Here is a 25,137-nt window from a genome sequence, read left to right as displayed (position 1 = left end):
TACAGATATGGGCCAGCAGCTTCGAGTAATGTTTACATCAACCAACAGAATGGGGGGGAAAAAATTGGTCTCAGTGATTGATTTAGACCGTGGCATGATTGTTGGGGCCAGACGGGCTTGTTTGAGTATTACTAGAACTGCTGATCTAGGATTTTCACACACACACACACACACACACACACACACACACACACACACTTGTCTCTAGAGTTTACTCAGAATGGTGCAATAAAGTGAGTGGCAGTTCCGTGGACTACACATGCCTTGTTGATGAGAGCGTTCAATGGAGAACAGCCAGACGGGTTCAAGCTACAGTAACTCAGACAGCCACTCTGTACACTTCTATCAGCTGTGAACAGAAAGCTGAGGCTGCTGTGGGTACAGACTCAACAAAATTGCTGAAAAATGTAACCTGGTCTGATGAATCTTCATTTCTGCTGAGGCACACAGATAGTAGGATCAGATATTGGCACCAACAGCATGAATCCATGGATCCAACTTGCCTTGTGTCAAGAGTCCAGGCTGGTGGAGGCAGTGTAATGGTGTGGGGAATGTTTTATTCATGCACTTTGGGCCTGTTAATACCAATCGATCATCACTTGAATGCCACAGCATATTTGAGTATTGCTGCTGACCATGTCCATCCTTTCACGGCTGCAATTTATCCATCTTCTAATGCAGGGGTACTCAATAGGCGGACTCCGGTCCGGATCCGGACCCAAACGCAATGAAATTTGGACCGAGACGAAATTTAATATTCTAATTTCATCATAGTGATCCAAGTGAGATTTATCCATCTATCTTTTTCCCCTACTGGATGCGATTCCAATCATGTACTTACCTCGTGCCCAATCCAATGTCCAATCAGCAGATGTGTATAATAACATCACTATGACAACTCAGTGTTACCGTGAGCTCCGTGAGTGTTTTTCCCCCACCGCTGTCTGTGGCTCACGCAGGTCACCATTCACTACAACATGGGCAGATTTGCGAACGGTACCGGTTTGTTTAGCAAGCAAAAATCATGGCGTGCTCCAAACATGACAAAAGCGAACGGTGGATTCCGAAAATCGTGAATTTAAGTTAGAGTGGACCGACTAATATGCATTTGTGCTGCCTGCGGGGAGCACGAAACCAATGTGTTTAATTTGTAATGAGACAGTTGCCCTTGTCAAAAGTGGAAACGTGAAACCTCATTACGAAACAAAACATGGCCACTTTGAGCAGAATTACCTACAAAACTCCGAGGTAAAGCCCAGAAAGATAAGCCAAATGCAAGTATCATACCAAGCAACACGCAGTGTGATAGTCAGGTCAGCCACACAACAGGAGCGTGCAACTGAAGCCTCACTGCGAGTGGCATGGGTCTTAGGAAAGCACAAAAAAACATTTGCTGACGCGGAAATCGTGGAGTGCATGAATGAAGTAGCAATCGCTCTGTTTGAGGGAAATCAAAGAGATGACATCATACAAAAAATAAATCAAATACCCCTCTCCGATTCCACTGCAGTAAGACGAACTGAAATCCTTGCTGATGATTTACTGGACCAAATGGAATCTGCTGTTAAAAAGGCTAAACGCATATCATTGGCTTTGGATGAATCCACAGACAACACAGATAATGCCCAACTTCTGGTGTTTATCAGATTTTTTGATGAAGAGAAGGGGGAATTCTTTGAAGATGTGTTAGGCCTCACAACCCTTGATGGGCACACAAGAGGGGATGACATTTATGAAGCAGTGATGGAGATGTTGAGAGTCAGAGAGATAGACCTGAAGCATGTTGTTTCAATTGCTACTGATGGAGCCCCAAGTATGACTGGGAGAGACAGGGGATTAGTGTCCCGCTTAAAAGCTCATCACCCTGACCTCATAAGCATACCATTGTGTCATTCATCAGATGGTTGTGTGCCAGCCTTGGAGAGAAGTATTCAGAAGTCATGACAACTGCTCTGCAGCATCGCTTGCCGCGCTCATTCCTCACAGAGGTTAATGCAGAATTTATGATTTGCTTCTTCACGTCAGGTGGCTTAGTAAAGGCAAAGTACCGGAGCGGTTTTGGACACTACGGAAAGAGCTGGAAATGTTTCTGTTGGATCAGAAGAGTCCAAAAGCAAAACAATTTGTGGAATTCCGGCAAAACAATGAAAAAATGGAAATTGCTACATTTCTATCTGACATTACTTGCCACCTCAATGATCTGAATTTGAAGCGCCAGGGCAAAAATAACACTGTGTGTAACCTCATGTCAGCTATCCGTGCTTTTCAAAGGAAACTGGAAATATTCAAAAGTGACGTACAGGAGGAGGGCCTGCTTCACTTCCCAAAACTGAAAAGTCAAGCTTCAGGAAGACACCATCACAATTGTGCTGAATTCCTGGACAAACTGATTGAAAATTTTGAAACTCGCTTTGGAGATTTCACTTTGGGAAAACAAGGTCTTACTGTGCATTGAAAATCCATTCCTGGTTAAAAAAAAAAAAAAAATCAAATCACAGAATTCTCAACTGAAGCCCTGAAGGTCTGCCCATGGGCTAGTGCTGCTTCCCTTCAATCAGAGCTGATTGAGCTTCAGGAAACCCTTGCACTGCAGGAATCTGTCTGTGACCCTGCCACCTTTTGGACTAAGATGGCCCCTGGAGCAGGTGTCCCCGTCTTGCAGGAAATGGCCCTTCAAATTCTCACCATGTTCCCTTCAACATACTGTTGAGTCTGCCTTTTCAACTATGAATATGTTGAAGAACAAATACAGGAGCACACTCACTAATGAACATTTACACCAGTGTCTATGCCTGGCCCTCACACCTTTCATGCCCAAGTTTAAAGAACTGGCGGCACAAAAAAGGTGTCACCTTTCACACTGATATAGACAGAACACATCACATTTCGTGCATAGTTCAATAAACGTTTTTGTGGATTTACTGCCTTTTTTGTTCGGAGTTCTAATTTTGGAATTAAATCATCACTATTCCGGACGCTGGACAGATTGGAAATTTGGTGAGTGGACCTTTTGAGTTTCTAATTGAGTACCCCTCAATTAGAAATTAGAATCTAACGGTTGCATGATAATGCACCATGTGACAAAGCAAAACTGGTTTCATGAACATGGCAACGAGTTCAGTGTTCTTTAGTGGCTTTCCCAGCCACTGGATCGGAGTCTAATGGAACACCTTTGGGATGTGGTGGAACGGGAGATCATGTCAGCACGGACCAGAATCTCAAAGGAATATTTCTAATACCTTGTGGAATAGATGCCCGGAAGAATTGCGGCTGTTTGGAGAATAAAGGGAGGTCCTCCCAAGCCAGTATGAGTATGTTCCTAATAAAGTGCCGACACTTTTCCTCAAATCACACACCGATCAGCCATAAAATTAAAGACACTGACAGGTAAAGTGATTTATATTGATTATGTTGTTTCAATGGCACCTGTCAACGGGTGGGATATATTAGGCAGCAAGAGAACAGTCAGTTCTCTGAGTTGATGTGTTGGAAGTGGAAAAAATGGGCAAGTGTAAGCATCTGAGTGACTTTAACAAGGGCCAAATTGTGATGGCTAGATGACTGGGTCTGAGCATCTCCAAAATGGAACATCTTGTGGGGTGCTCCTGGTATGTAGTAGTGAGTATCGACCAAAAGTGGTACAAGGAAGTACAACCGGTGAACCGGCGACAGGGTCATGGGTGTTGAAGGCTCACCGATTTGCTTGGGACATGAAGGCTAACCCATATGGTCCAATCCTACAGAAGAGCTACTGTAGCACAAACCGCTGAAAAAGTCAATGCTGACACTTTTGTGTTTTAGCCAGCATGAACCTTTCAGCAGTTTGTACTACAGTAACTTTTCTGTGGGATTAGACCACATGGGTTAGCCTTCGTGTCCCATGCAAATCAATGAGCCTTGGCTGCCCATGACCCTGTCGCCGGTTCACCTTGGACCTTGGTCCTTCCTTGGACCACTTTTGGTCGATACTCACTACTACATACCAGGAACACCCCACAAGATGTGCCATTTTGGAGATGCTCAGACCCAGCCATCTAGCCATCATGATTTGGCCCTTGTCAAAGTCGCTCAGATCCCTACACTTGCCCATTTTTTCCGCTTCCAACACATCAACTTCAAGAACTGACTGTTCCCTTGCTGTCTAAATATATCCCACCCGTTGACAGGTGCCATTGTAACAACATCTCATCTCATTATCACTAGCTGCTTTATCCTGTTCTACAGGGTCGCAGGCAAGCTGGAGCCTATCCCAGCTGACTACGGGCGAAAGGCGGGGTACACCCTGGACAAGTCGCCAGGTCATCACAGGGCTGACACAGACACCCATTCACACTCACATTCGCACCTACGGTCAATTTAGAGTCACCAGTTAACCTAACCTGCATGTCTTTGGACTGTGGGGGAAACCGGAGCACCCGGAGGAAACCCATGCGGACACGGGGAGAACATGCAAACTCCACACAGAAAGGCCCTCGCCAGCCACGGGGCTCGAACCCGGACCTTCTTGCTGTGAGGCGACAGCGCTAACCACTACACCACCATGCCGCCCCTTGTAACAACATAATCAATGTAAATCACTTTACCTGTCGGTGTCTTTAATTTTATGGCTGACTGGTGTATGTGTGCATCTTTAGTTGATACTTTCATACACTTCTGTATAGCATTTTGTCAATATATTTCAGTGCATGGGGAAAAAAAAAAAAAAGTGCCAGTGTATGTACAGAAAAAAAACCACCCACACTCCATCTTCATGCCCATCTCAAGGCACTTCCTGAGTCGGCAGAACTGGCAGCGGTTGCGGTGGTGCTTGTTGACCACACAGTCTTGGTTGCTGCGGCAACTGTAGGTCAGACTCTTCCTGACACTTCGCTTGAAGAAGCCCTTGCAGCCCTCACAGCTAACAGCTCCGTAGTGCCTCCCTAAACACACACACACCCACACAAATGTATTAAATGTATGACACAGATGCATGTAAACTTGCAAGCATATGTAAGGTGCTCGTGCAAATTTGTGTGGGTTTTTACCTGAGGCTTTGTCTCCACACACTACGCAGTACTCTACAGGCTGCGGTCGGCCCACCTCCCCTCCTTTACCCAGAATCCTCTCCACCGAGACTGCATCTGTCACAAACTGCACCACCACACAAGGGGAAAAGTCACCGTCTTTGTTCAACACATGATCATACTTAACACCTACACTGAGACACCAGTCTATTAGTTATAGACAGGAACTGCTGGTATGAATTAGTTATTATAAATGGGACCACTTCTCACCAGATATTATGTGTGTAATAGATTATTCTCAGCACAGCAGTGATGACTGATATGGTAGTGACATGGCAGTGTTGTGTTTGGTGCTGGAACAAGTGTATCAGAGGCAGCAGTGATACTGACATGTTTAAAAACCCCAGAAATACCCCTTCGCCAAAACACTTGTCCCGGTGGCTCACACAGTACCATATCTTACAAATAGTCCGCGACCAAACAACATCTAGTTGGTAGTTCTGTGTTGGCCGTTTTCCACTGATGCTGACAAACAGGTATGTACTACACACTGTGCGTGTACCTGTATTCGACCAGGTACCAGGCTGTCAGATGTAGTGAAGATGAGCTGCTTAGTGTTTGGGCTACTGGGGGATGCCAGGATAACTTTGCCCGTTGTCGTTCCATCGTGAGCAGCCAGGATAAACTGCTGCTTGGGCACGCTGGCTGGATCCACAGCCGTCACAATCTGGATCTTCTGTCCCGTCTGCTGATCCGTCACAATCTGAGCAGGACGATCAGAAGCATGCTATTAGTATGATCATTTTCTCTCTTTAATGCTATGGATTTAAAATGGATCGATTTACAGCAAAATTAGAACAAGAGTGCTCCGAGAGCACAATATCCCCCACTGGCAACTCTGCCATAACTCTGGTAAAATGCAACTGAATTGAACAAAATTGCAATATGTGTATTACCGACATATAACAAAGAATCCTACCAAGTTTCATGAAATTCCTCCACAAATTGTGAGAGGAGTAGATGTCAGAAGGAAAACACGCTCTCATGAAATTGTCAAAGTATCATTTTGTTAATCAAGGGCTGTAACTCTGGTAAAATGTGACTGAATTTAACGAAATCACAATATGCGTATTACCGACATATAACAAAGAATCCTACCAAGTTTCATGAAATTCCTCCAAATATTGTGAGAGGAGTTGATTTCAGAAGGTGAGTACCCTTCCCAGGACAGACAGACGGACGGACATCGCCACGACATAATCCCCCTTCGGGCCTTTCGGCCAGCGGGGAATAAAAACAATATATAGATCATTTTTTGATTCGTTTCAAACCACTATATCTCGATAGGAACTTTTGCTACACTGAACATTTTGTGCTGACACGCCCCATATTTAGGTAATAAACTAACATTGGCATCTTCATTGCCAAGTCTGTTGCCATCTCCATACATGAAAGCTGCTGTTCAAGACTGGTCATCATTAACATCAAAAATAGAACACACATACTCTTTACAGACTGACTTGAAACACACACACATACGTACATTTATAGAAACCTTACAACCAATTACCATTTGAATATTTGGTTTGAATAAAATATTACACTATGTGTCGAGTGTGCTGGTTAATCTTTCATTAGTTCAAAGCCCCCGCCAATGTATGGTGTGTAGATCATAATACATATAATCAAACAGACTAACCAAAGTTTTGACTGAGGTCAAAATTCCAATTCTGCAGTCTCTTAATTAGCTCTCCTTTGCAAAGGAAGTTGTACCTCAGTGGGACTCTCCTGGTAAGATGAAGGTAAAATAAATACATTTAGCTAAAACTAACTCTATGGCGAAAGGATATTTGACTAAAATTTGTCAAGGCACAGCTACAGAAAATTCCTTGCCTACAAAAGGTCTAATAACCAACTAACATGCCTGATAATGGTTACCTTTTCATGCTTAACCATAAGTAATTAGTTCATGAATATAAACACGATAAACTGTGAGCTACTGCTCACTTACGTACACCCCCGCACTTGCTTATATCAGAATGCAAGCAATCGAAGGAACAGGACACTTATTATGAATGTTGACTTCAACAAATAATTCACCCTGAAACAAGTACTATAAAGAGCAGTGTTAAACTATCATTTTGAAATAGCATTTTGCTTCTTGAAATAGCGTCAAAATTCACTATATATGTTTCGGAAATACATTCAGTTGGTAAACAGGAAGTCGATGTGCGATAGACCTGAAAACGGTATACACAGTATAGAACCCCAAGCTGAAGCTCGGTACCAAATATCAAGCAGTTGTGATTTGTTGTTGCTGAGAAAAGCGTTATGAAAATTTTGTAAATGCACCCTATATGTTTCGTGAATACATTCAGTCAGTAAACAGGAAGTCGATGAGCGACAGACCTGAAAACGGTATACACGGTATAGAACCCCAAGCTGAAGTTTGGTACCAAGTGGCTATGATTTGTGGTTGCTGAGAAAAAGGGTGTTTCGGACGGACAGTGGTAAACCAGTATATCCCTCCTCCTTCAAGTTGTTATAGTTTGTTTACTAGTGGTGCTTCACGTCACCACTTCAATCCTGTGTAACAGAGGGTGTTCACATAACTGTTTTCATGATTGCAATCTGACCGTTATTATTAGTTTTAATTTGCGCAAGCAGTGCTGGCGCAAATTGTTATTCTCACTCAGGATCTTTCTACCTTCTTCTTATTATTATTATTACTCTCCTAATGTTTTTAGGATGTTACTTCTCCCTCAGTTTTCAACCAATCAATCATCACCAACTTTCACATACAGAATACCTCTGGGCTGAATTAATGACTTTTAGTACTGATCCAGATCACCGAACCGGAATGATCCATGAAAAACAGGCTTTTTTCCTCACTAAGCATCACTCTCTATCTCTTACCATTCTGGATCTATTGAGGTATTTCACCTGACGTCACAGGGTCACATGACGCCCCGGTGTCCGCCATTTTGGACGGCAAGCTACATACTAATGCTGCAGACAGAGAGGGAGAACCAGCTTGGAAAAAACGTGTTACAGACACCTAGAATAGATTAATTTGTCAGTAAGCACTCTATAAATAACCATGGTGTTTGCTTGTTGTGCTGTGGGCTGCCACAACAGACAGGGACAGTGTGCAGGACTCTCCTTTTACCGGTTTCCTACTGACCCAGACAAGAGGGCCAAATGGATTGCAGCTGTGAAAAGACAGGATTGGGAGCCAACAGAGTACTCCAGACTTTGCAGTGATCATTTAATTTCAGGTTAGTTTATCAGTCAACGCAATTTTGATAAAATATATAGCAAAAAGTAAATGGGTCAGTGTTTGTTAACCCATCTGAGCAGTGAAACAAGGCAGTGTTAATTTGTCTAGGGTTGCATGTAGCAGACATTTTGTTCTCCTGTTTGTCATGTATTATTTTCCTTTTGATGAATAAAGTTTATAAATACTACTTATGTCATAGCCGGAGCTCGCTGGCGCGCCGGGGGAGCTCGCTGGCGCGCCAGGGGAGCTCGCTGGCGCGCCGGGGGAGCTCGCTGGCGCGCCGGGGGAGTTCGCTGGCGCGCCGGGGGAGCTTGCTGGCGCGCCGGGGGAGCTCGCTGGCGCGCTCCGGCTATGACATGATACAAGTAGTATTTATAAACTTTATTCATCAAAAGGAAAATAATATTCTATTCAATATTCTATTCTAATCGCCCAAACCTGTGTATGGCGATGGGTCAGTGAACAATCCTGGTGGAAGCAGGTAAACGTCGTTCTCTAAGCCTGCTAACCTCAATTTTTGCAAATACCTCTCCCTCTGCTCACCCTGTAAATGCCCTACGTCGCTGGATAGTGAAGGTGTTTTCTGCATCTCGCTCCTTTTTCTTTTGTTTTTCGTTTGTCGCCTTCCTCGCATTCAAAATGATTCGAGCTGTGCCGTCCAAAATGGCAGCATCACATGACTTGGTCACGTGGGTGAAATACCTCAATAGAGATCTTGCAGTCACGTGACCGGAAAGTACACAACCACCATCTTGTCGGTAAAAAACACTGCTGAATACTGCTGCACTCGTGTACAGAATGGATCAATTTCAACCGACGGACTACACGGCTCATTTTTCTAATGAACAGATAACTAGATATATGTCTAAAATAAACGATCTACAGATTTGTGACCCTTATGGCTTACCGGACGGAGTTTTCACGACTGGATTTTGAACTGCCAGCGGAATACCCGGACGTGTATAATTACCTCATTAACTTTCCCTCGCTGTTCAGTGGTGAAGCACTGCGTGCTTATAAATCTCTGGACAGTTATCTTTACAGAAATTCAGGATTTGTCAGCGACTCAGATGTGGCATCTGGTAAACAAGAATCCTCATTGGATGGGTAAGTCACTTAAGTATTGAGTATAGCACTGACCAGCCGATTATAGAATAGAATAAGGTAATTCCAAATAGTCCGTCTTGTTTACATGGATCTGGCGTTGGAGAGGTAGAGGCTTGGCAGTGGAGATTTGAGTGGCTGTTTTCTGAGCTTAGTCAGCAGGCCGGCTCTGCAGCCTCGCTTTTGCTTCCACTCCCGACGCCGCCTCCTTCGCTTTGCTTCCGATAACAATCCACGGAGACCCCGCTGGTCTCGCTATCTCGTCCGGAATGTTGTGCATGCGATGGAAATCGCTACAAACCGTCATTTTCTGCTGGAAACCAATGTCCAGTAAGTCCATACGGTTGTAGTGGATATTGAAGTCCGGTACAGACGAACAACACGCAAAAATACACACAAAAAACATAAAAAACGTGCACAGGTAGGGAGAGCTTGTAGCCACAGCCGTTGTAGTAGAATTGTATATAGTAGGGTTTTCCAGAAGAAAAGGTAGAAGTAAAAGCAGAAGTAGAACCAGAAGTAGAAGTAGAAGGCGGAATATGGCGTTTGACCGACAAGATGGCGTCTGTCACAATCTGGATCGGCTGTGACGTCACATGCAAGTGCTCCATAGGATACGGTGACCAGACGTCCCGGTTTGTAAGCGCTAGCGCAAATCACTGTGACTTTAGTCACGGTATCTCAGGGTTCCCCCTGGGTTCTGAAAAATATTCTCCACTTTTTTCCTTGAAAAATCAAGTCAAAGAAATATTCTTCACTTAGTCTGCATTTTTTTTTTAGTTACTGACTTATCAGAGTGGACTTAATACCGGTTTATACCAACCAAATTGGCACAATTCAAATATTTGTACAGATACAGCTAGGCCTCTCTACTATATATAAAATTTGCGCTCCGCTCCAGCCTCTAATAAGAAAGACTTGATTTTGGGTGCCCTGTGCACCATCAGGCTAAAATAAACCTCTTTAGTTTGAGCTTACTTAAGGATATTTCAGCAGGGAATGATACAAAAGAGACATTAGGACTCCCCTTACCTTTTATTTCAACACAAAACTTGATTTACAAGTGAACAGAGTCGAGAAGAGTCTTGGAACAACCAACAGTGAAGGAATCTTCTTCTTCTTCTTCGTGTTTTTACGGAGTGAAGGAATCTGAACTTGCGGTCGATTTATGAACCGAACACAGAATGACACCGCGTTTTGTGTCATACGTCCGCCGCGGGGACTCAACACGCCATGCCCTCCCAAACATAGAGCGCTTCTGTCACGTGCTGGCTAACAGCACTTTCAGTTTGGCAGTTTTTTTTTTTTTAAATTACACCGACCCCTGTATTACTGACCCTGTCCGATGTGCTCGTGGACAGTAGGGGCTCTGAGTGTGCCTCCCCCATGCCTGTTTCAGCCCTTAAATCATCCTCAGTGCTTGGAGAAGCCCGCCCAAAAAAACTTCATCAGTTTAGACTGCATCATTGTTCGGTTCACGCAGAGATGATTACACCACCACACCAGGCTGATTAAGATGCACTGCAATTGGTCAAAAGTTTGGTGCTCATGTGGTCATTAAGTCTCGTCAATTTTTACTGGTCACAAGCACGTGCTCATTGTTTACACTCTGGCTTCCTGCAGTCTCTTCACTGGGGATGGATTTCAGCAAATGGAGGGATTTCTATAAAAGATGACTTATGATAAAATATGACAAATACATTAGTCACTGTGATGACCGCTCGTAATTTTCCCCGCCAGCGGGAACCCTGAATGCCACACACTCCCCTGTACATTCCCTTGTTAATGAACGTGACCTTTCTTTGTGCCACGAGCTTCATCTTTGAATCCCTTTTCTATGACTTCTCTGTTCCGATGTACGCTTCTACTCTCTCTGAGCAAAGGAAACATAGTGGTTTTGAACATGAAGTAGAGAATAAATGCATGCTGTGATGCAATGAAATTCGTGAAAACCATCACAGGCCACAATACAAAGACCAGAGTCGTTGAGGGGACAGTGGAGAGGGCGAACGAGTTGAATGACTTCTTCAATCGGTTCAACCAGCCCACGTCCCCCCCACCCTCTCCCTCACTGCAGCCATCTCTCCTTCTTCCCTCAACACACCTCCCCCAGTCATCACAGCAGCCCCCTCCTCCCCCACCTCAACACAGACTCCTCTATGCATTACTGCAGACCAGGTCAGGGTCAACTGAGGAAGCTTCACCCCAGGAAAGCAGCAGGCCCGGACAAGGTGTGTCCCCGACTACTGAAGACCTGCGCTGGTGAACTGGGTGAACCACTCCAATGCATCTTCAACCTCAGCCTGCAGCTGGGGAGAGTGCCAACCCTCTGGAAGACATCATGTATCGTTCCAGTTCCCAAAAAGAATCGGCCCAGCAAGCTGAATGACTTCCGACCGGTGGCGCTCACTTCACATCTGATGAAGACATTGGAGCGGCTCTTCCTCAGCCTCCTCAGACCCCAGGTACAACGTGCCCAGGACTGTCTGCAGTTTGTGTACCGGGCAGGGGTTGGTGTGGAAGACGCCATCCTCTACCTGCTACACCGAGCCCACTCGCATCTGGATAAGGCAAATGGCACAGTAAGGATCCTCTTCTTGGACTCCTTGAGTGCCTTCAACACCATCCAGCCCCTATTGCTTCAGGACAAACTGAACAGGATGCGAGTGGACCCCTGCCTGGTCACCTGGATCTCCAGCTACCTCACTGACAGGCCGCAGTATGTCAGGCTGAAGGACATCACGTCTGACACTGTAATTAGCAGCACCAGAGCACCCCAAGGCACGGTGCTGGCCCCTCTTCTCTTCACCCTGTACACCGCAGACTTCTGCTACAACTCGGAGCTGTGTCACATTCAGAAGTTTGCTGATGACACAGCCTACATTGGGTGTATCAGTGACGACAGAGAGGAGGAGTATAGGAGCCTGGTGAGGGACTTTGCTGTGTGGTGCAACAGGAACCATCTACAGCTCAACACCTCGAAGACCAAGGAGCTGGTCATGGACTTTGGGAGGTCCAGACCAAGGTCACGACCAGTTCTGATCGAGGGAGTCAAGGTGGAGGTTGTGGATTCCTACAAGTACCTTAGGCTTTGGCTGGACAGCAAGCTGGACTGGACTTGCAACACCAATCACTTATACAGGAAGGGACAGAGCAGGCTATACTTCCTTAGGAGGCTGCGGTCCTTTAACATCTGCAGGAAACTCCCGTGGATATTCTATCAGTCCGTGGTCGCCAGTATCCTGTTTTACACCGTGGTGTGCTGGGGAGGGCAGCACATCCAAGAAGGACACATCCAGGCTGGACAAACTGATCAGGCGGGCCAGTTCTGTGGTCGGCATGAAGCTGGACTCTCTGGTGACGGTGGCAGAGAAGAGGACTATGGACAAACTACTGAACATCATGGACGATGCCAGTCACCCTCTGCACACCGTCATCAGCAACCAGAGGAGCCTGTTCAGTGGCAGAATGCTCCTTCCCAAGTGCAGGACGAACAGACTCAAAAACTCCTTTGTCCCTCACGCCATCAGACTGTACAACTCCTCTCTGGGGGGGGGTAACAGGAGGACAGAGGATAGGAAGGAGCAGTAGCCTAGCCTGACAATAAGCAATACCGGACAATGTGCAATATAAAGTGCAATATCTTTCTTGCTTCCCCCCCACACACACTTACCCTAACCCCAGTTCTCTCCCCCTTTCCCCCCTCCCTCTCTTCCCCATATCTTATTCTTTTATATTTGTATATGTAAATACTTAATTTATTTTAACTTATCTAGAAGTTTTCCTCCATTTCTTTTCTCTGTTTATCTGCAATGATGCTGCTGGAATCTTAATTTCCCTGAGGGAACCCTCCCAAAGGGATCAATAAAGTTTTATCTAATCTAATCTAATCTAATCTAATCTAATCTAATCTAATCTAATCTAATCTAATCTAATTCAGTTTGCATCACATACTTTTTTGAACAAGTCATGTTGTCATTTCATTAATCAAACCAGAAAGAGTAAAGGGACACACACACACACCCTCTCTAGCATTCCCTAGTCTGATGAGCTCCCTCCAGGTAAATAAATTACATAAATGCATGCGATTGGCCACAACAGAGGAAAACCGGAGTTAGTGAACTATGCTGAGTTTTTTATGGCTCTATTACAAGAAATCCGCTTACTTCCTCCAATCTTGCATATTTAAAAAAAAAAAAAGCCAAGATGGAAATATACAAAAACATATCATTTCGATTACCCAAAAGCCCATCTTAACACTTTTCCAGCACTTCCCTGATATTTTATCCATTTCCACCCATAACACACCCATCACACAGGACACATGTGTATGTTCGTGTTGTCTAAAGAAAAGTTATGTACCTGTATTCTCTGTGGCGTGGTGACAGAGGAGTCAGTGGAGATGATCTGAATGCGCTGTGGAGAAGCACTCATCACCGGGCTGGCTGTCGGAGATGCCTGTGTTTGCAAAGCACACAAACGCACTTGGACATTTAAATCCATATCTCACACACAGAGCAAATAAGAGAACGGGGATGTCCTCTCGTTAACGGGGAGAGGACATCCCCCCCGTCATCTTGCGGGTCAAATGCCGTGTTTCCATGGAGACCAGTCGTGCAATACAAAGAGCCACAAAGAGCAGTGTAAACACACACTGGTGACTTTCACACAAAGGTAGAAGAATATACATTTTCCCAAATACTTTTTTTTTTTTTGCAATTTTAATAAATCATATTAAGTGATAAACAGTCAAACAGCCGACGTGGCATCATTGGCTTCTGGTGTGTGGATTCTCTACACAGCTTCCTCAATAAGTTTGAAACCACTTTCATAACTTTAACCAGAAACAAGCATGATTTCTCAGAGACAGTTTGAAGAGGAAATAATGTAACAAAGCAGATCATGTGTCTAGTTAATCCAACAGGCCTGTCTGCTCTTAAACCCATGGGGGAAGCCATAGCCTAATGGTTAGAGAAGCAGCTTTGGGACCAAATCATCATCATCATCAGTTTTTCCCTCATGGCACACGATTGGCCTTGGGGTGCGCCCACTTGGGTGCTGGAAAAATGTTACCCAACAGGCGCGTGAAGTCCTTTGTGCATCATGCTACGTAGTACTTGTGACCTGTCCATGGACAGGGTCTCCTCAAGCTTATGCCACTGCCGTCTCTTGTCAAATAACAATTGCTTTTGGATGGAATCATTATTCATGCGGCAGACACATGCAATATACTTTAAATGTTGTATGCGGCAATAATCTGATTAGTTGTGTTTGGCAAATCTTGTACGCCCAATCAGGTTCTCCATCCACTGGAATTTCTGGATCAGCTCCATTTCTCCGTTGTCTTGATGGTGGCGCATTCCTCCATGCAAATCCTCCAGAGATCATTTTCCTTAAGAAGTTGTTCCAACAAAAGGTTGCTGGTTCAATTCCCTGGACCAACAGGAATGGCGGAAGTACCCTTGAGCGAAGTACCCTTGAGCAAGGCACCTAACCTGCAACTGCTCCCCAGGCTGCTCTGGGTATGTTGTATGTCGCTCCAGATAAGAGCGTCTGCTAAATGCCTGTTATGTAACAAACCCCAACACTTCTCCTCCTATTACAAATACCATCTGGAAAAATAAAATACAAATGTATTTTACAACTGAGTCTTTGTTCATTGCAGGAGCACTTTCATGCAGGTGGGAACAGGTAATGAGATATGAAGCTCACAGGACAAAGAAAGGCCACAGTCATTAACATGAGAGAGATTAATCAAACTTTTTGCTGGAGCAAGAGGCATTGGTCAATTTTTGCTGGAGCAGCTGGGTTTGATTAAACTTTCTGCTAGAGTGAGCGGGACTGATCAAACAAGACTGGTCAGACTTTCTGCTGGAGAGGTGCGATTAGTCAAACATTTTTGCTGGAGAAAGAGCGAGATTAGTAAAAGTTTCTGCTGGAGGGAGAAATATTAATCAAACCCTCTGTTGGAGTGGGAGGAATTGATCCAACTTTATGCTAGAACAAAAGGGATTGGTCAGACTTTCTGCTTGAGGGACAGGATTAGTCAGGCATGCAGTTGGAGGGGTGAGATTAATCAAGCTTTTTGCTGGAGCAAAAGGGATAGGTCAAACATTTTTCCTGGAGGGGGTAGGATTGGTCAAATTTCTGCTGGAGGGGGTGGGACTGTTCAGTTTTCTGCTGGAAGAGGTGGGACTGGTCAGTTTTCTGCTGGAGGAGGTGGGACTGGTCAGTTTTCTGCTGGAAGAGGTGGAACTGGTCAGTTTTCTGCTGGAGGAGGTGGGACTGGTCAGTTTTCTGCTGGAGGAGGTGGGACTGGTCAGTTTTCTGCTGGAGGAGGTGGGACTGGTCAGTTTTCTGCTGGAAGAGGTGGAACTGGTCAGTTTTCTGCTGGAGGAGGTGGAACTGGTCAGTTTTCTGCTGGAGGAGGTGGGACTGGTCAGTTTTCTGCTGGAGGAGGTGGGACTGGTCAGTTTTCTGCTGGAGGAGGTGGGACTGGTCAGTTTTCTGCTGAAGGGGTGGGACTGGTCAGTTTTCTGCTGAAGGGGTGGGACTGGTCAGTTTTCTGCTGGAGGAGGTGGGACTGGTCAGTTTTCTGCTGGAGGAGGTGGGACTGGTCAGTTTTCTGCTGGAGGAGGTGGGACTGGTCAGTTTTCTGCTGGAGGAGGTGGAACTGGTCAGTTTTCTGCTGGAGGAGGTGGGACTGGTCAGTTTTCTGCTGGAGGAGGTGGAACTGGTCAGTTTTCTGCTGGAGGAGGTGGGACTGGTCAGTTTTCTGCTGGAGGAGGTGGGACTGGTCAGTTTTCTGCGGAAGGGGTGGGACTGGTCAGTTTTCTGCTGAAGGGGTGGGACTGGTCAGTTTTCTGCTGAAGGGGTGGGACTGGTCAGTTTTCTGCTGAAGGGGTGGGACTGGTCAGTTTTCTGCTGGAGGAGGTGGGACTGGTCAGTTTTCTGCTGGAGGAGGTGGGACTGGTCAGTTTTCTGCTGGAGGAGGTGGGACTGGTCAGTTTTCTGCTGGAGGAGGTGGGACTGGTCAGTTTTCTGCTGGAGGAGGTAGGACTGGTCAGTTTTCTGCTGAAGGGGTGGGACTGGTCAGTTTTCTGCTGGAGGAGGTGGGACTGGTCAGTTTTCTGCTGGAGGAGGTGGGACTGGTCAGTTTTCTGCTGGAGGAGGTGGGACTGGTCAGTTTTCTGCTGGAGGAGGTGGGACTGGTCAGTTTTCTGCTGGAGGAGGTGGGACTGGTCAGTTTTCTGCTGGAGGAGGTGGGACTGGTCAGTTTTCTGCTGAAGGGGTGGGACTGGTCAGTTTTCTGCTGGAGGAGGTGGAACTGGTCAGTTTTCTGCTGAAGGGGTGGGACTGGTCAGTTTTCTGCTGGAGGAGGTGGGACTGGTCAGTTTTCTGCTGGAGGAGGTGGGACTGGTCAGTTTTCTGCTGGAGGAGGTGGGACTGGTCAGTTTTCTGCTGGAGGAGGTGGGACTGGTCAGTTTTCTGCTGGAGGAGGTGGGACTGGTCAGTTTTCTGCTGGAGGAGGTGGGACTGGTCAGTTTTCTGCTGGAGGAGGTGGAACTGGTCAGTTTTCTGCTGGAGGAGGTGGGACTGGTCAGTTTTCTGCTGAAGGGGTGGGACTGGTCAGTTTTCTGCTGAAGGGGTGGGACTGGTCAGTTTTCTGCTGAAGGGGTGGGACTGGTCAGTTTTCTGCTGAAGGGGTGGGACTGGTCAGTTTTCTGCTGAAGGGGTGGGACTGGTCAGTTTTCTGCTGGAGGAGGTGGGACTGGTCAGTTTTCTGCTGGAGGAGGTAGGACTGGTCAGTTTTCTGCTGGAGGAGGTGGGACTGGTCAGTTTTCTGCTGGAGGAGGTGGGACTGGTCAGTTTTCTGCTGGAGGAGGTGGGACTGGTCAGTTTTCTGCTGAAGGGGTGGGACTGGTCAGTTTTCTGCTGAAGGGGTGGGACTGGTCAGTTTTCTGCTTGAGGAGGTGGGACTGGTCAGTTTTCTGCTGGAGGAGGTGGGACTGGTCAGTTTTCTGCTGGAGGAGGTAGGACTGGTCAGTTTTCTGCTGAAGGGGTGGGACTGGTCAGTTTTCTGCTGAAGGGGTGGGACTGGTCAGTTTTCTGCTGGAGGAGGTGGGACTGGTCAGTTTTCTGCTGGAGGAGGTGGGACTGGTCAGTTTTCTGCTGGAGGAGGTAGGACTGGTCAGTTTTCTGCTGGAGGGGGTGGGACTGGTCAGTTTTCTGCTGGAGGGGGTGGGACTGGTCAGTTTTCTGCTGGAGGGGGTGGGACTGGTCAGTTTTCTGCTGGAGGAGGTGGGACTGGTCAGTTTTCTGCTGGAGGAGGTGGGACTGGTCAGTTTTCTGCTGGAGGAGGTGGGACTGGTCAGTTTTCTGCTGGAGGAGGTGGGACTGGTCAGTTTTCTGCTGGAGGAGGTGGGACTGGTCAGTTTTCTGCTGGAGGAGGTGGGACTGGTCAGTTTTCTGCTGGAGGAGGTGGGACTGGTCAGTTTTCTGCTGGAGGAGGTGGGACTGGTCAGTTTTCTGCTGGAGGAGGTGGGACTGGTCAGTTTTCTGCTGGAGGAGGTGGGACTGGTCAGTTTTCTGCTGGAGGAGGTGGGACTGGTCAGTTTTCTGCTGGAGCAGGTGGGACTGGCCAGTTTTCTGCTGGAGCAGGTGGGACTGGCCAGTTTTCTGCTGGAGCAGGTGGGACTGGTCAGTTTTCTGCTGGAGGAGGTGGGACTGGTCAGTTTTCTGCTGGAGGAGGTGGGACTGATCAAACTTTCCGCTGGAAAGAGCAGGTTTGGTCATACTTTCTGACGGAGGGGGCGAGACTGATCAACATTTCTGAATGAATCAAACGTTTTGATGGAACAAGAGCTTATTCAAAAGTTATAGTGATAGTGACAGAAAATCTATTGAATTCTGTCTGTCTCATCCTAATAGTGTTGAGTGTACTGATTTCGTAGTCACCTATATTTTAAATATTTCTAAGATTTGGAAGTTGCACATAAGCTACAGAGAGGGGACAGTGATCAATCTGAAAACACTGGAGACTTCTTTCAGGTTTTAAAATGGAAGCCATCATTCCATGATTACATTACAAAACTAATGCATCCTGGATCAATCTTCTATTTCGAGAAGTAACAAGACGGGACAACAGTGATGAAGCTACACTTTAAACAGAAGCCTGTGGCTTGCTTGGTCATGCCCTCACATTTACACAAAGGTCACTCACCTCAGCTACGTGCTCAGTGGTCACTATCTGCTGAGCCAGCATCGCCAGGTTTGATGTCATGCTGACATAAAGTCATTAGCAGTGTCTTACTGGTGCAAGGCCACTGCTGCATTTGTTATGAACGGCTGGACCTGTGCAACACATGAACAACGCATTAGTACACTGCACTCATACAGCTCCACAGAAACATCTGACACTGGTTAGCATCCTCACAGTACACCATAGAAAGATTTTATCTACGTATTAAAGCTTCTAAGTCATTAGCAGTATTTGTAGCCAATACTGGGGTAACAAAACATTGTGCATGTCATGAGTTAACTAGTATGTGTCACTGAATTAAAGGAACAGTTGGTAATTTTAGAGGCACCTGTCAATCCCAAGTGACACTCGCTACTCATGGGCATCTGTGATTTTGTGCATACGGAAGTGTGTTATGCTGCTCTGACATTGCATGAGCAGCAGCTTGCAAAGATGCAGTCAGCAGGCTTCATGTGCCTTGGAGGAAGCACATCAGGCTTTCGTCTAAACGGGGGAACAGGGGCGCTGCGCCCTCTTACTCTCGGCGTGCGCCCCCTTACCGACTCCATGAAAACATCCCAGCAACACTACGTGACAATGTGTCTGATCATCAAATACGTTATAATTGCTCCAAAAATATTCCAATCATAGTAGATACACCACCAGACGGTGCAAAAACAATCCGAATTGGCGTTTTCCAGACTGAGGCGCCATGTTGTTTAGTTGTTTACTTGTCGCGGCTGCTCTCGCGAGATTTGACATGGGTTACATACAAGGTCAGCTGACTTGTAGCGCAAGATTTCTAGAGACTGAATGACCTTTCACCCACCAGCGCGGGAGCTTTTTACAGAAGTAGTTCGCGAGTTGTTTTTGTTGACACTTGGGCATTTAAAGATGTCATCCCGCGGCACGAAGCGGAAGAAAGCCAAAGACTGTCCGGGGCAGAAGATGATTACTTCTTTCTTTTTCAATGTTGACAGACAATTTGTTACAATTTCCCTCTCAGATAGCCTCAGAATGTCCCATTGGAGCATTTTTCAAAGGCTTTGCACGGCGGGGGGGGAACCGGCACCATCTCCCCCCCCGCTTCGCTCCCTCGCCATGGTGAGCGCCCTCATACTAAATTTTTCTAGAAAAAACCCTGCACATGATAGCCTTCACCCTCCCTGGTTGGTATCTGACGTGTGACAGGGCAGGGCTGTCTGGTGGGTGGGAACTGGCCATGACTAAATTAGGCCAAACAAAATAATATACGTGTTTCAGTTCAGTTCAGTTATAGTTTATTTGATAGGGACAGATACATATCATGCAGGCTGTGCAACAGCCTAACAGTAGGCATCATAGCATTTATAGCCATAGGCTAATTTCCAATGCCCATCCCTAGAAGGGCTTTTAAAATTATATATTTAAAAAAAACTATTTATTTTTATTTTAAAGAGCAGCCTATCCATTCATCCAGGCCATTCATACAATCTAAAATACAGCCAATATACATATACATAACTAACCATATGTCAATGTCCATCCACATATCCATTCATCCACTAAATATAAAATTAGTTTCCGGTTATCCGACCGACCCTGTAAAAACACTGTGACCCTTCAACTGTTTATGACCACGATAAACAAACTATTTCTCGCGCCCAACCCTACCTGCTTGGCAGCCACCTGGTGAGTCAAACGAGAACCGTCATATAAACCACTCGGTATTTGCCGAAAGACACGAGGCCCGTCAGGAGTAAATTGACAACCAACACGCACCTCCCTCTACCCCAGCCCTTTCAAACCAGCACGGGCACGGCCTGGTAGGACGGTGCCTCGGCCAGTCATTCGCCACCGTGCAAGCGCTGCTCAGTGACTTAAGTTTTGATTTGATCCGTGGCTCCAGCAACCTTTAAACGTTTATAACTCGGACACCGAAGGTCGCAGCAAAGCCAAATTTCGTAGGCATTTCTAGACAGGGGTCACCGTTAGATGCAATCGAATACATAGCTGAACAATGCTGTGTATAGAGATCTTGCAGTCACGTGACCGGAAAGTACACAGCCGCCATCTTGTCGGTAAAAAACACAGCTGAATACTGCTGCACTCGTGTACAGAATGGATCAATTTCAACCGACGGACTACACGGCTCATTTTTCTAATGAACAGATAACTAGATATGTCTAAAATAAACGACCTACAGATTAGTGACCCTTATGGCTTACCGGACGGAGTTTTCACGACCGTGTCAGTGGATGTTGAACTGCCAGAGGTGGAATACCCGGACGTGTATAATTACCTCATTAACTTTCCCTCGCTGTTCAGTGGTGAAGCACTGCGTGCTTATAAATCTCTGGACAGTTATCTTTACAGAAATTCAGGATTTGTCAGCGACTCAGATGTGACATCTTGTAAACAAGAAAATAATCCTCACTGGATGGGTAAGTCACTTAAGTATTGAGTATAGCACTGACCAGCCGATTATAGAATAAGGTAATTCCAGCTGTAATTCCAAATCATCCGTGTTGTTTACATGGATCTGGCGTTGGAGAAGTAGAGGCTTAGCAGTGGAGGTTTGAGTGGCTGTTTTCTGAGCTTAGTCAACAGGCCAGCTCTGCAGCCTCGCTTTTGCTTCCGCTCCCGGCGCCGCCTCCTACGCTTTGCTTCCAATAACAATCCACGGAGACCCCGGTGGTCTCGCTATCTCGTCCGGAATGTTGTGCATGCGATGGAAATCGCTACAAACCGTCATCTTCTGCTGGAAACCAATGTCCAGTAAGTCCATACGGTTGTAGTGGATATTGAAGTCCGGTACAGCCGAACAACACGCAAAAATACACACAAAAAACATAAAAAACGTGCACAGGTAGGGAGAGCTTGTAGCCGCAGTCGTTGTAGTAGAATTGTATATAGTAGGTTTTTCCAGAAGAAAAGGTAGAAGTAGAAGCAGAAGTAGAACCAGAAGTAGAAGTAGAAGGCGGAAATATGGCGTTTGACCGACAAGATGGCGTCTGTCACAATCTGGATCGGCTGTGACGTCACATGCAAGTGCTCCATTCTTGCTAGTGTTACAATGATGATTACCGTATTTTTCGGACTATAAGTCGCACTTTTTTTCATGGTTCGACTGGCCATGCGACTTATACTCCGGTGCGACGTATATATGTTTTTTTTTCACCACGGAATAACTGGAGCTGATGCCGAGTCTGACGACAGCCACGCAGAAGAAGAAGAAACGGTGCTTCGTCTGCCGCTGGAGTTGGCAGAGTTGTTCAGAAGCGACACCGAGGATGAGGAATTCAATGGATTTGCTGATTTGGAGTGAAATCGTCAGCTTGATAAACTTGATTGACCTGTGTTTTATTATTAAATGATAGGCCTATAGTTATTTAAATAAGTTATGTAATGATTTTAGGCAGTGCTTAATTTGTGAAGTGGGAGGTCCCGGAACGCAGGAGGTGGGTGGGTCCGGCGACTCAAAAAAAAAAAAAAAAGGCAGGGGGTGGTTTACTATAACTTTACGCACACGTGCTTATTGTGTGTGTAAAAAAAAAAAATAATAATAATAATATCAGACATTATGATCTTAGAAAATGCTTTAGTGACGAACAGTTACAGACAGTAATATGTCGTGATATTATGTTATAAAATATTTTTTATTAGGCTATATATTAAATTATATATTAAATTTATCTTCTAAAATAACAGACTGTACTCATATCACAACCGGTTTATTTCACCATTGGAGATCAGATCACACAAGACATGAGTTAAATGACTCATTTTAAGGATTTAAGTAGGGTATTTAAAAGCAGTGCCAGCAGGACTTCGTGGCTCAGGTTGGTAAGGTGCCATACCATAAATCCGGGGACCCGGGTTCGATTCCGACCTGCGGCCATTTTCCGAGCCCTCCCTGTTTTTCTCCTGCTCATTAAAAGCAGTGCCAGCAAACATAAGTACAATCAATTCAAGTAATAGTTAAGAAATAAAGGGTTTACAAAACAAGTTGGAAAATTCATTTTAAAAATTTTAGTAAGCTTTCTTGTTTTTTTGCCATTTTTTCCACAGCGCAAGCTAACGGCTACAAAAAACCAGGTGTTCTATTGAGCGGAAGTATACACCCCATGTCCCTCCCTCTTCCCCTTTCGCATAGATTTTGTGGATGTCATAGGAGAGAAATCAACAACAGATATCAAAATCAAAACCGAACACTAAAATTTTTATTTACTTATTTATTTAATTTATTGTTTGATTTTTTTCCCTTTGTGATGGTCACGGAGGTGATCTGATCCATTTAAATAGTTGCCGGAACACCGAATGAAATGAAAATAGCTGCCGGATCCGACAACGGAGGTTACGGATCTTGTTCCGTCATGTTCCGGCTCAAATTAAGCCCTGATTTTAGACCTATGGAGCACTTGCATGTGACGTCACAGCCGATCCAGATTGTGACAGACGCCATCTTGTCGGTCAAACGCCATATTCCGCCTTCTACTTTTACTTCTGGTTCTACTTCTGCTTCTACCTTTTCTTCTGGAAAAACCTACTATATACAATTCTACTACAACGGCTGCGGCTACAAGCTCTCCCTACCTGTGCACGTTTTTTATGTTTTTTGTGTGTATTTTTGCATGTTGTTCGTCTGTACCAGACTTCAATATCCACTACAACCATATGGACTTACTGGACATTGGTTTCCAGCAGAAAATGACGGTTTGTAGCGATTTCCATCGCATGCACAACATTCCGGACGAGATAGCGAGACCAGCGGGGTCTCCGTGGATTGTTATCGGAAGCAAAGCGAAGGAGGCAGCGTCGGGAGTGGAAGCAAAAGCGAGGCTGCAGAGCTGGCCTGTTGACTAAGCTCAGAAAACAGCCACTCAAATCTCCACTGCTAAGCCTCTACCTCTCCAATGCCAGATCCATGGTAAACAAGACGGACGATTTGGAATTACAGCTGGAATTACCTTATTCTATTCTATAATCGGCTGGTCAGTGCTATACTCAATACTTAAGTGACTTACCCGTCCAATGAGGATTGTTATTTTCTTGTTTACAAGATGCCACATCTGAGTCGCTGACAAATCCTGAATTTCTGTAAAGACAACTGTCCAGAGATTTATAAGCACGCAGTGCTTCACCACTGAACAGCGAGCAAAAGTTAATGAGGTAATTATACACGTCTGGGTATTCCGCTGGCAGTTCAAAATCCACTGACACGGTCGTGAAAACTACGTCCGGTAAGCAATAAGGGTCACTAATCTGTAGATCGTTTATTTTAGACCTGTATCTAGTTATCTGTTCATTAGAAAAATGAGCCATGTAGTCCGTCGGTTGAAATTGATCCATTCTGTACACGAGTGCAGCAGTATTCAGCTGTGTTTTTTACTGACAAGATGGCGGCTGTGTACTTTCCGGTCACGTGACTGCAAGATCTCTATAGGCTATTGAATAACTTGATGTTACGGTACATATTCAGCCAGTTTTTCTCTGGGCTATTATAAATGATTTTGTTTTGCATTTTTAAAAATAACTCTCCTTCCAAGATGAACTTTATTCTTCGTCTCTGATGTTATGGTGTTAATGGTCTGAATAACGTTTAATGTTTTTATCTGATATGACGTTAACTGGCAGGCGCACTTTCTGCCTTTTTTTTTCTCTGAGCGGTGGTTGTTTTTTTTTTTTTCACTAGACGGTTGTTTTTACTACCGTACCTGTCTTTGGAGATGATATACCTATAGCCTACTTGACCTCTGATTTGATGAAATAAAATTCGACAAAAATGAAGAATGACACTCCTCGATGATGACTACAGCTTTAATAACAAAGATGAAAGCGCCATGGGGCGATAATAAGCCCTACTGGTAAAAATATTCTAAAAGCAAACTGATTAATGCATCAGTAATAGGCTACTAATATTAGTTATAGTAATAATAATATAGGCTATAATAACGATAGTGATAGTATTAAAGATAGTAGTAGATATTTAAAATAATCAGACTAGGCTACTTACAGGGCAAAGGGTGTGTTATCACTGCTCAGCTGTTCGTTTATTAAATAAACAATGCAGTCGCGCAGTAACCGCGCGCCGCTTATCAGATAGAATCACAGATTCTATGGATAGAATAACCCTTCAAAAAAGTGTGACTTGTAGTCCGGTGCGACGTATATATGTTTTTTTCGTCTTCGTAATGCATTTTTTGGCTGATGCGACTTAAACTCCGGAGCGACGTATAGTCCGGAAAATACGGTATCTTAGATTTTTAAGTAGAAAAACTGGCCACCCTTGTGTTCATGCCTCAAAGGGTCGGATCTAAATGACTGCTTGCACACACGCAGTATATTTCATCGATTCTTCCGGGTGCCTATAAAATGGAGGTTCGCCTCGGAGCAAAAAGCGACACAGTGGACAGAAATGTTTGCTTGTCAAATCAGCCTACTGCAATGCAAAAGATATTCACAACAATTAAAAATATTTCCAAATGAAGAATTATAGAGTAACTACAACATTGTTTCCTACAACAAAT

At 45.2% G+C, this 25,137-nt stretch overlaps 1 protein-coding gene across 4 annotated transcripts in view; it reads right to left on the bottom strand.

Annotated features, from left to right (window-relative positions):
- nr2c2 (nuclear receptor subfamily 2, group C, member 2) overlaps nt 1–25,137 on the bottom strand; it is a 62,176-nt gene that overhangs the window by 15,396 nt on the left and 21,643 nt on the right. For 3 of the 4 annotated variants that reach the window (XM_060931557.1, XM_060931555.1, XM_060931556.1), the window contains 5 exons: nt 18,611–18,741; nt 13,750–13,845; nt 5,566–5,766; nt 5,025–5,130; nt 4,738–4,919 (listed from right to left, as the gene is read on the bottom strand). In XM_060931557.1, the coding sequence (XP_060787540.1) occupies nt 4,738–4,919; nt 5,025–5,130; nt 5,566–5,766; nt 13,750–13,845; nt 18,611–18,670 (645 nt within the window). In that variant the 5' untranslated portion in view covers nt 18,671–18,741. The remainder of the gene's footprint in view (nt 1–4,737; nt 4,920–5,024; nt 5,131–5,565; nt 5,767–13,749; nt 13,846–18,610; nt 18,742–25,137) is intronic. The other variant, XM_060931558.1, reaches the window with a different exon arrangement.

Source organism: Neoarius graeffei, chromosome 10 (assembly GCF_027579695.1).
Source record: "Neoarius graeffei isolate fNeoGra1 chromosome 10, fNeoGra1.pri, whole genome shotgun sequence".
Lineage (NCBI taxonomy): Eukaryota > Metazoa > Chordata > Actinopteri > Siluriformes > Ariidae > Neoarius > Neoarius graeffei.
The sequence above is the reverse complement of the archived record's forward strand: the minus strand, read 5'-3'. Positions and strand labels throughout refer to the sequence as shown.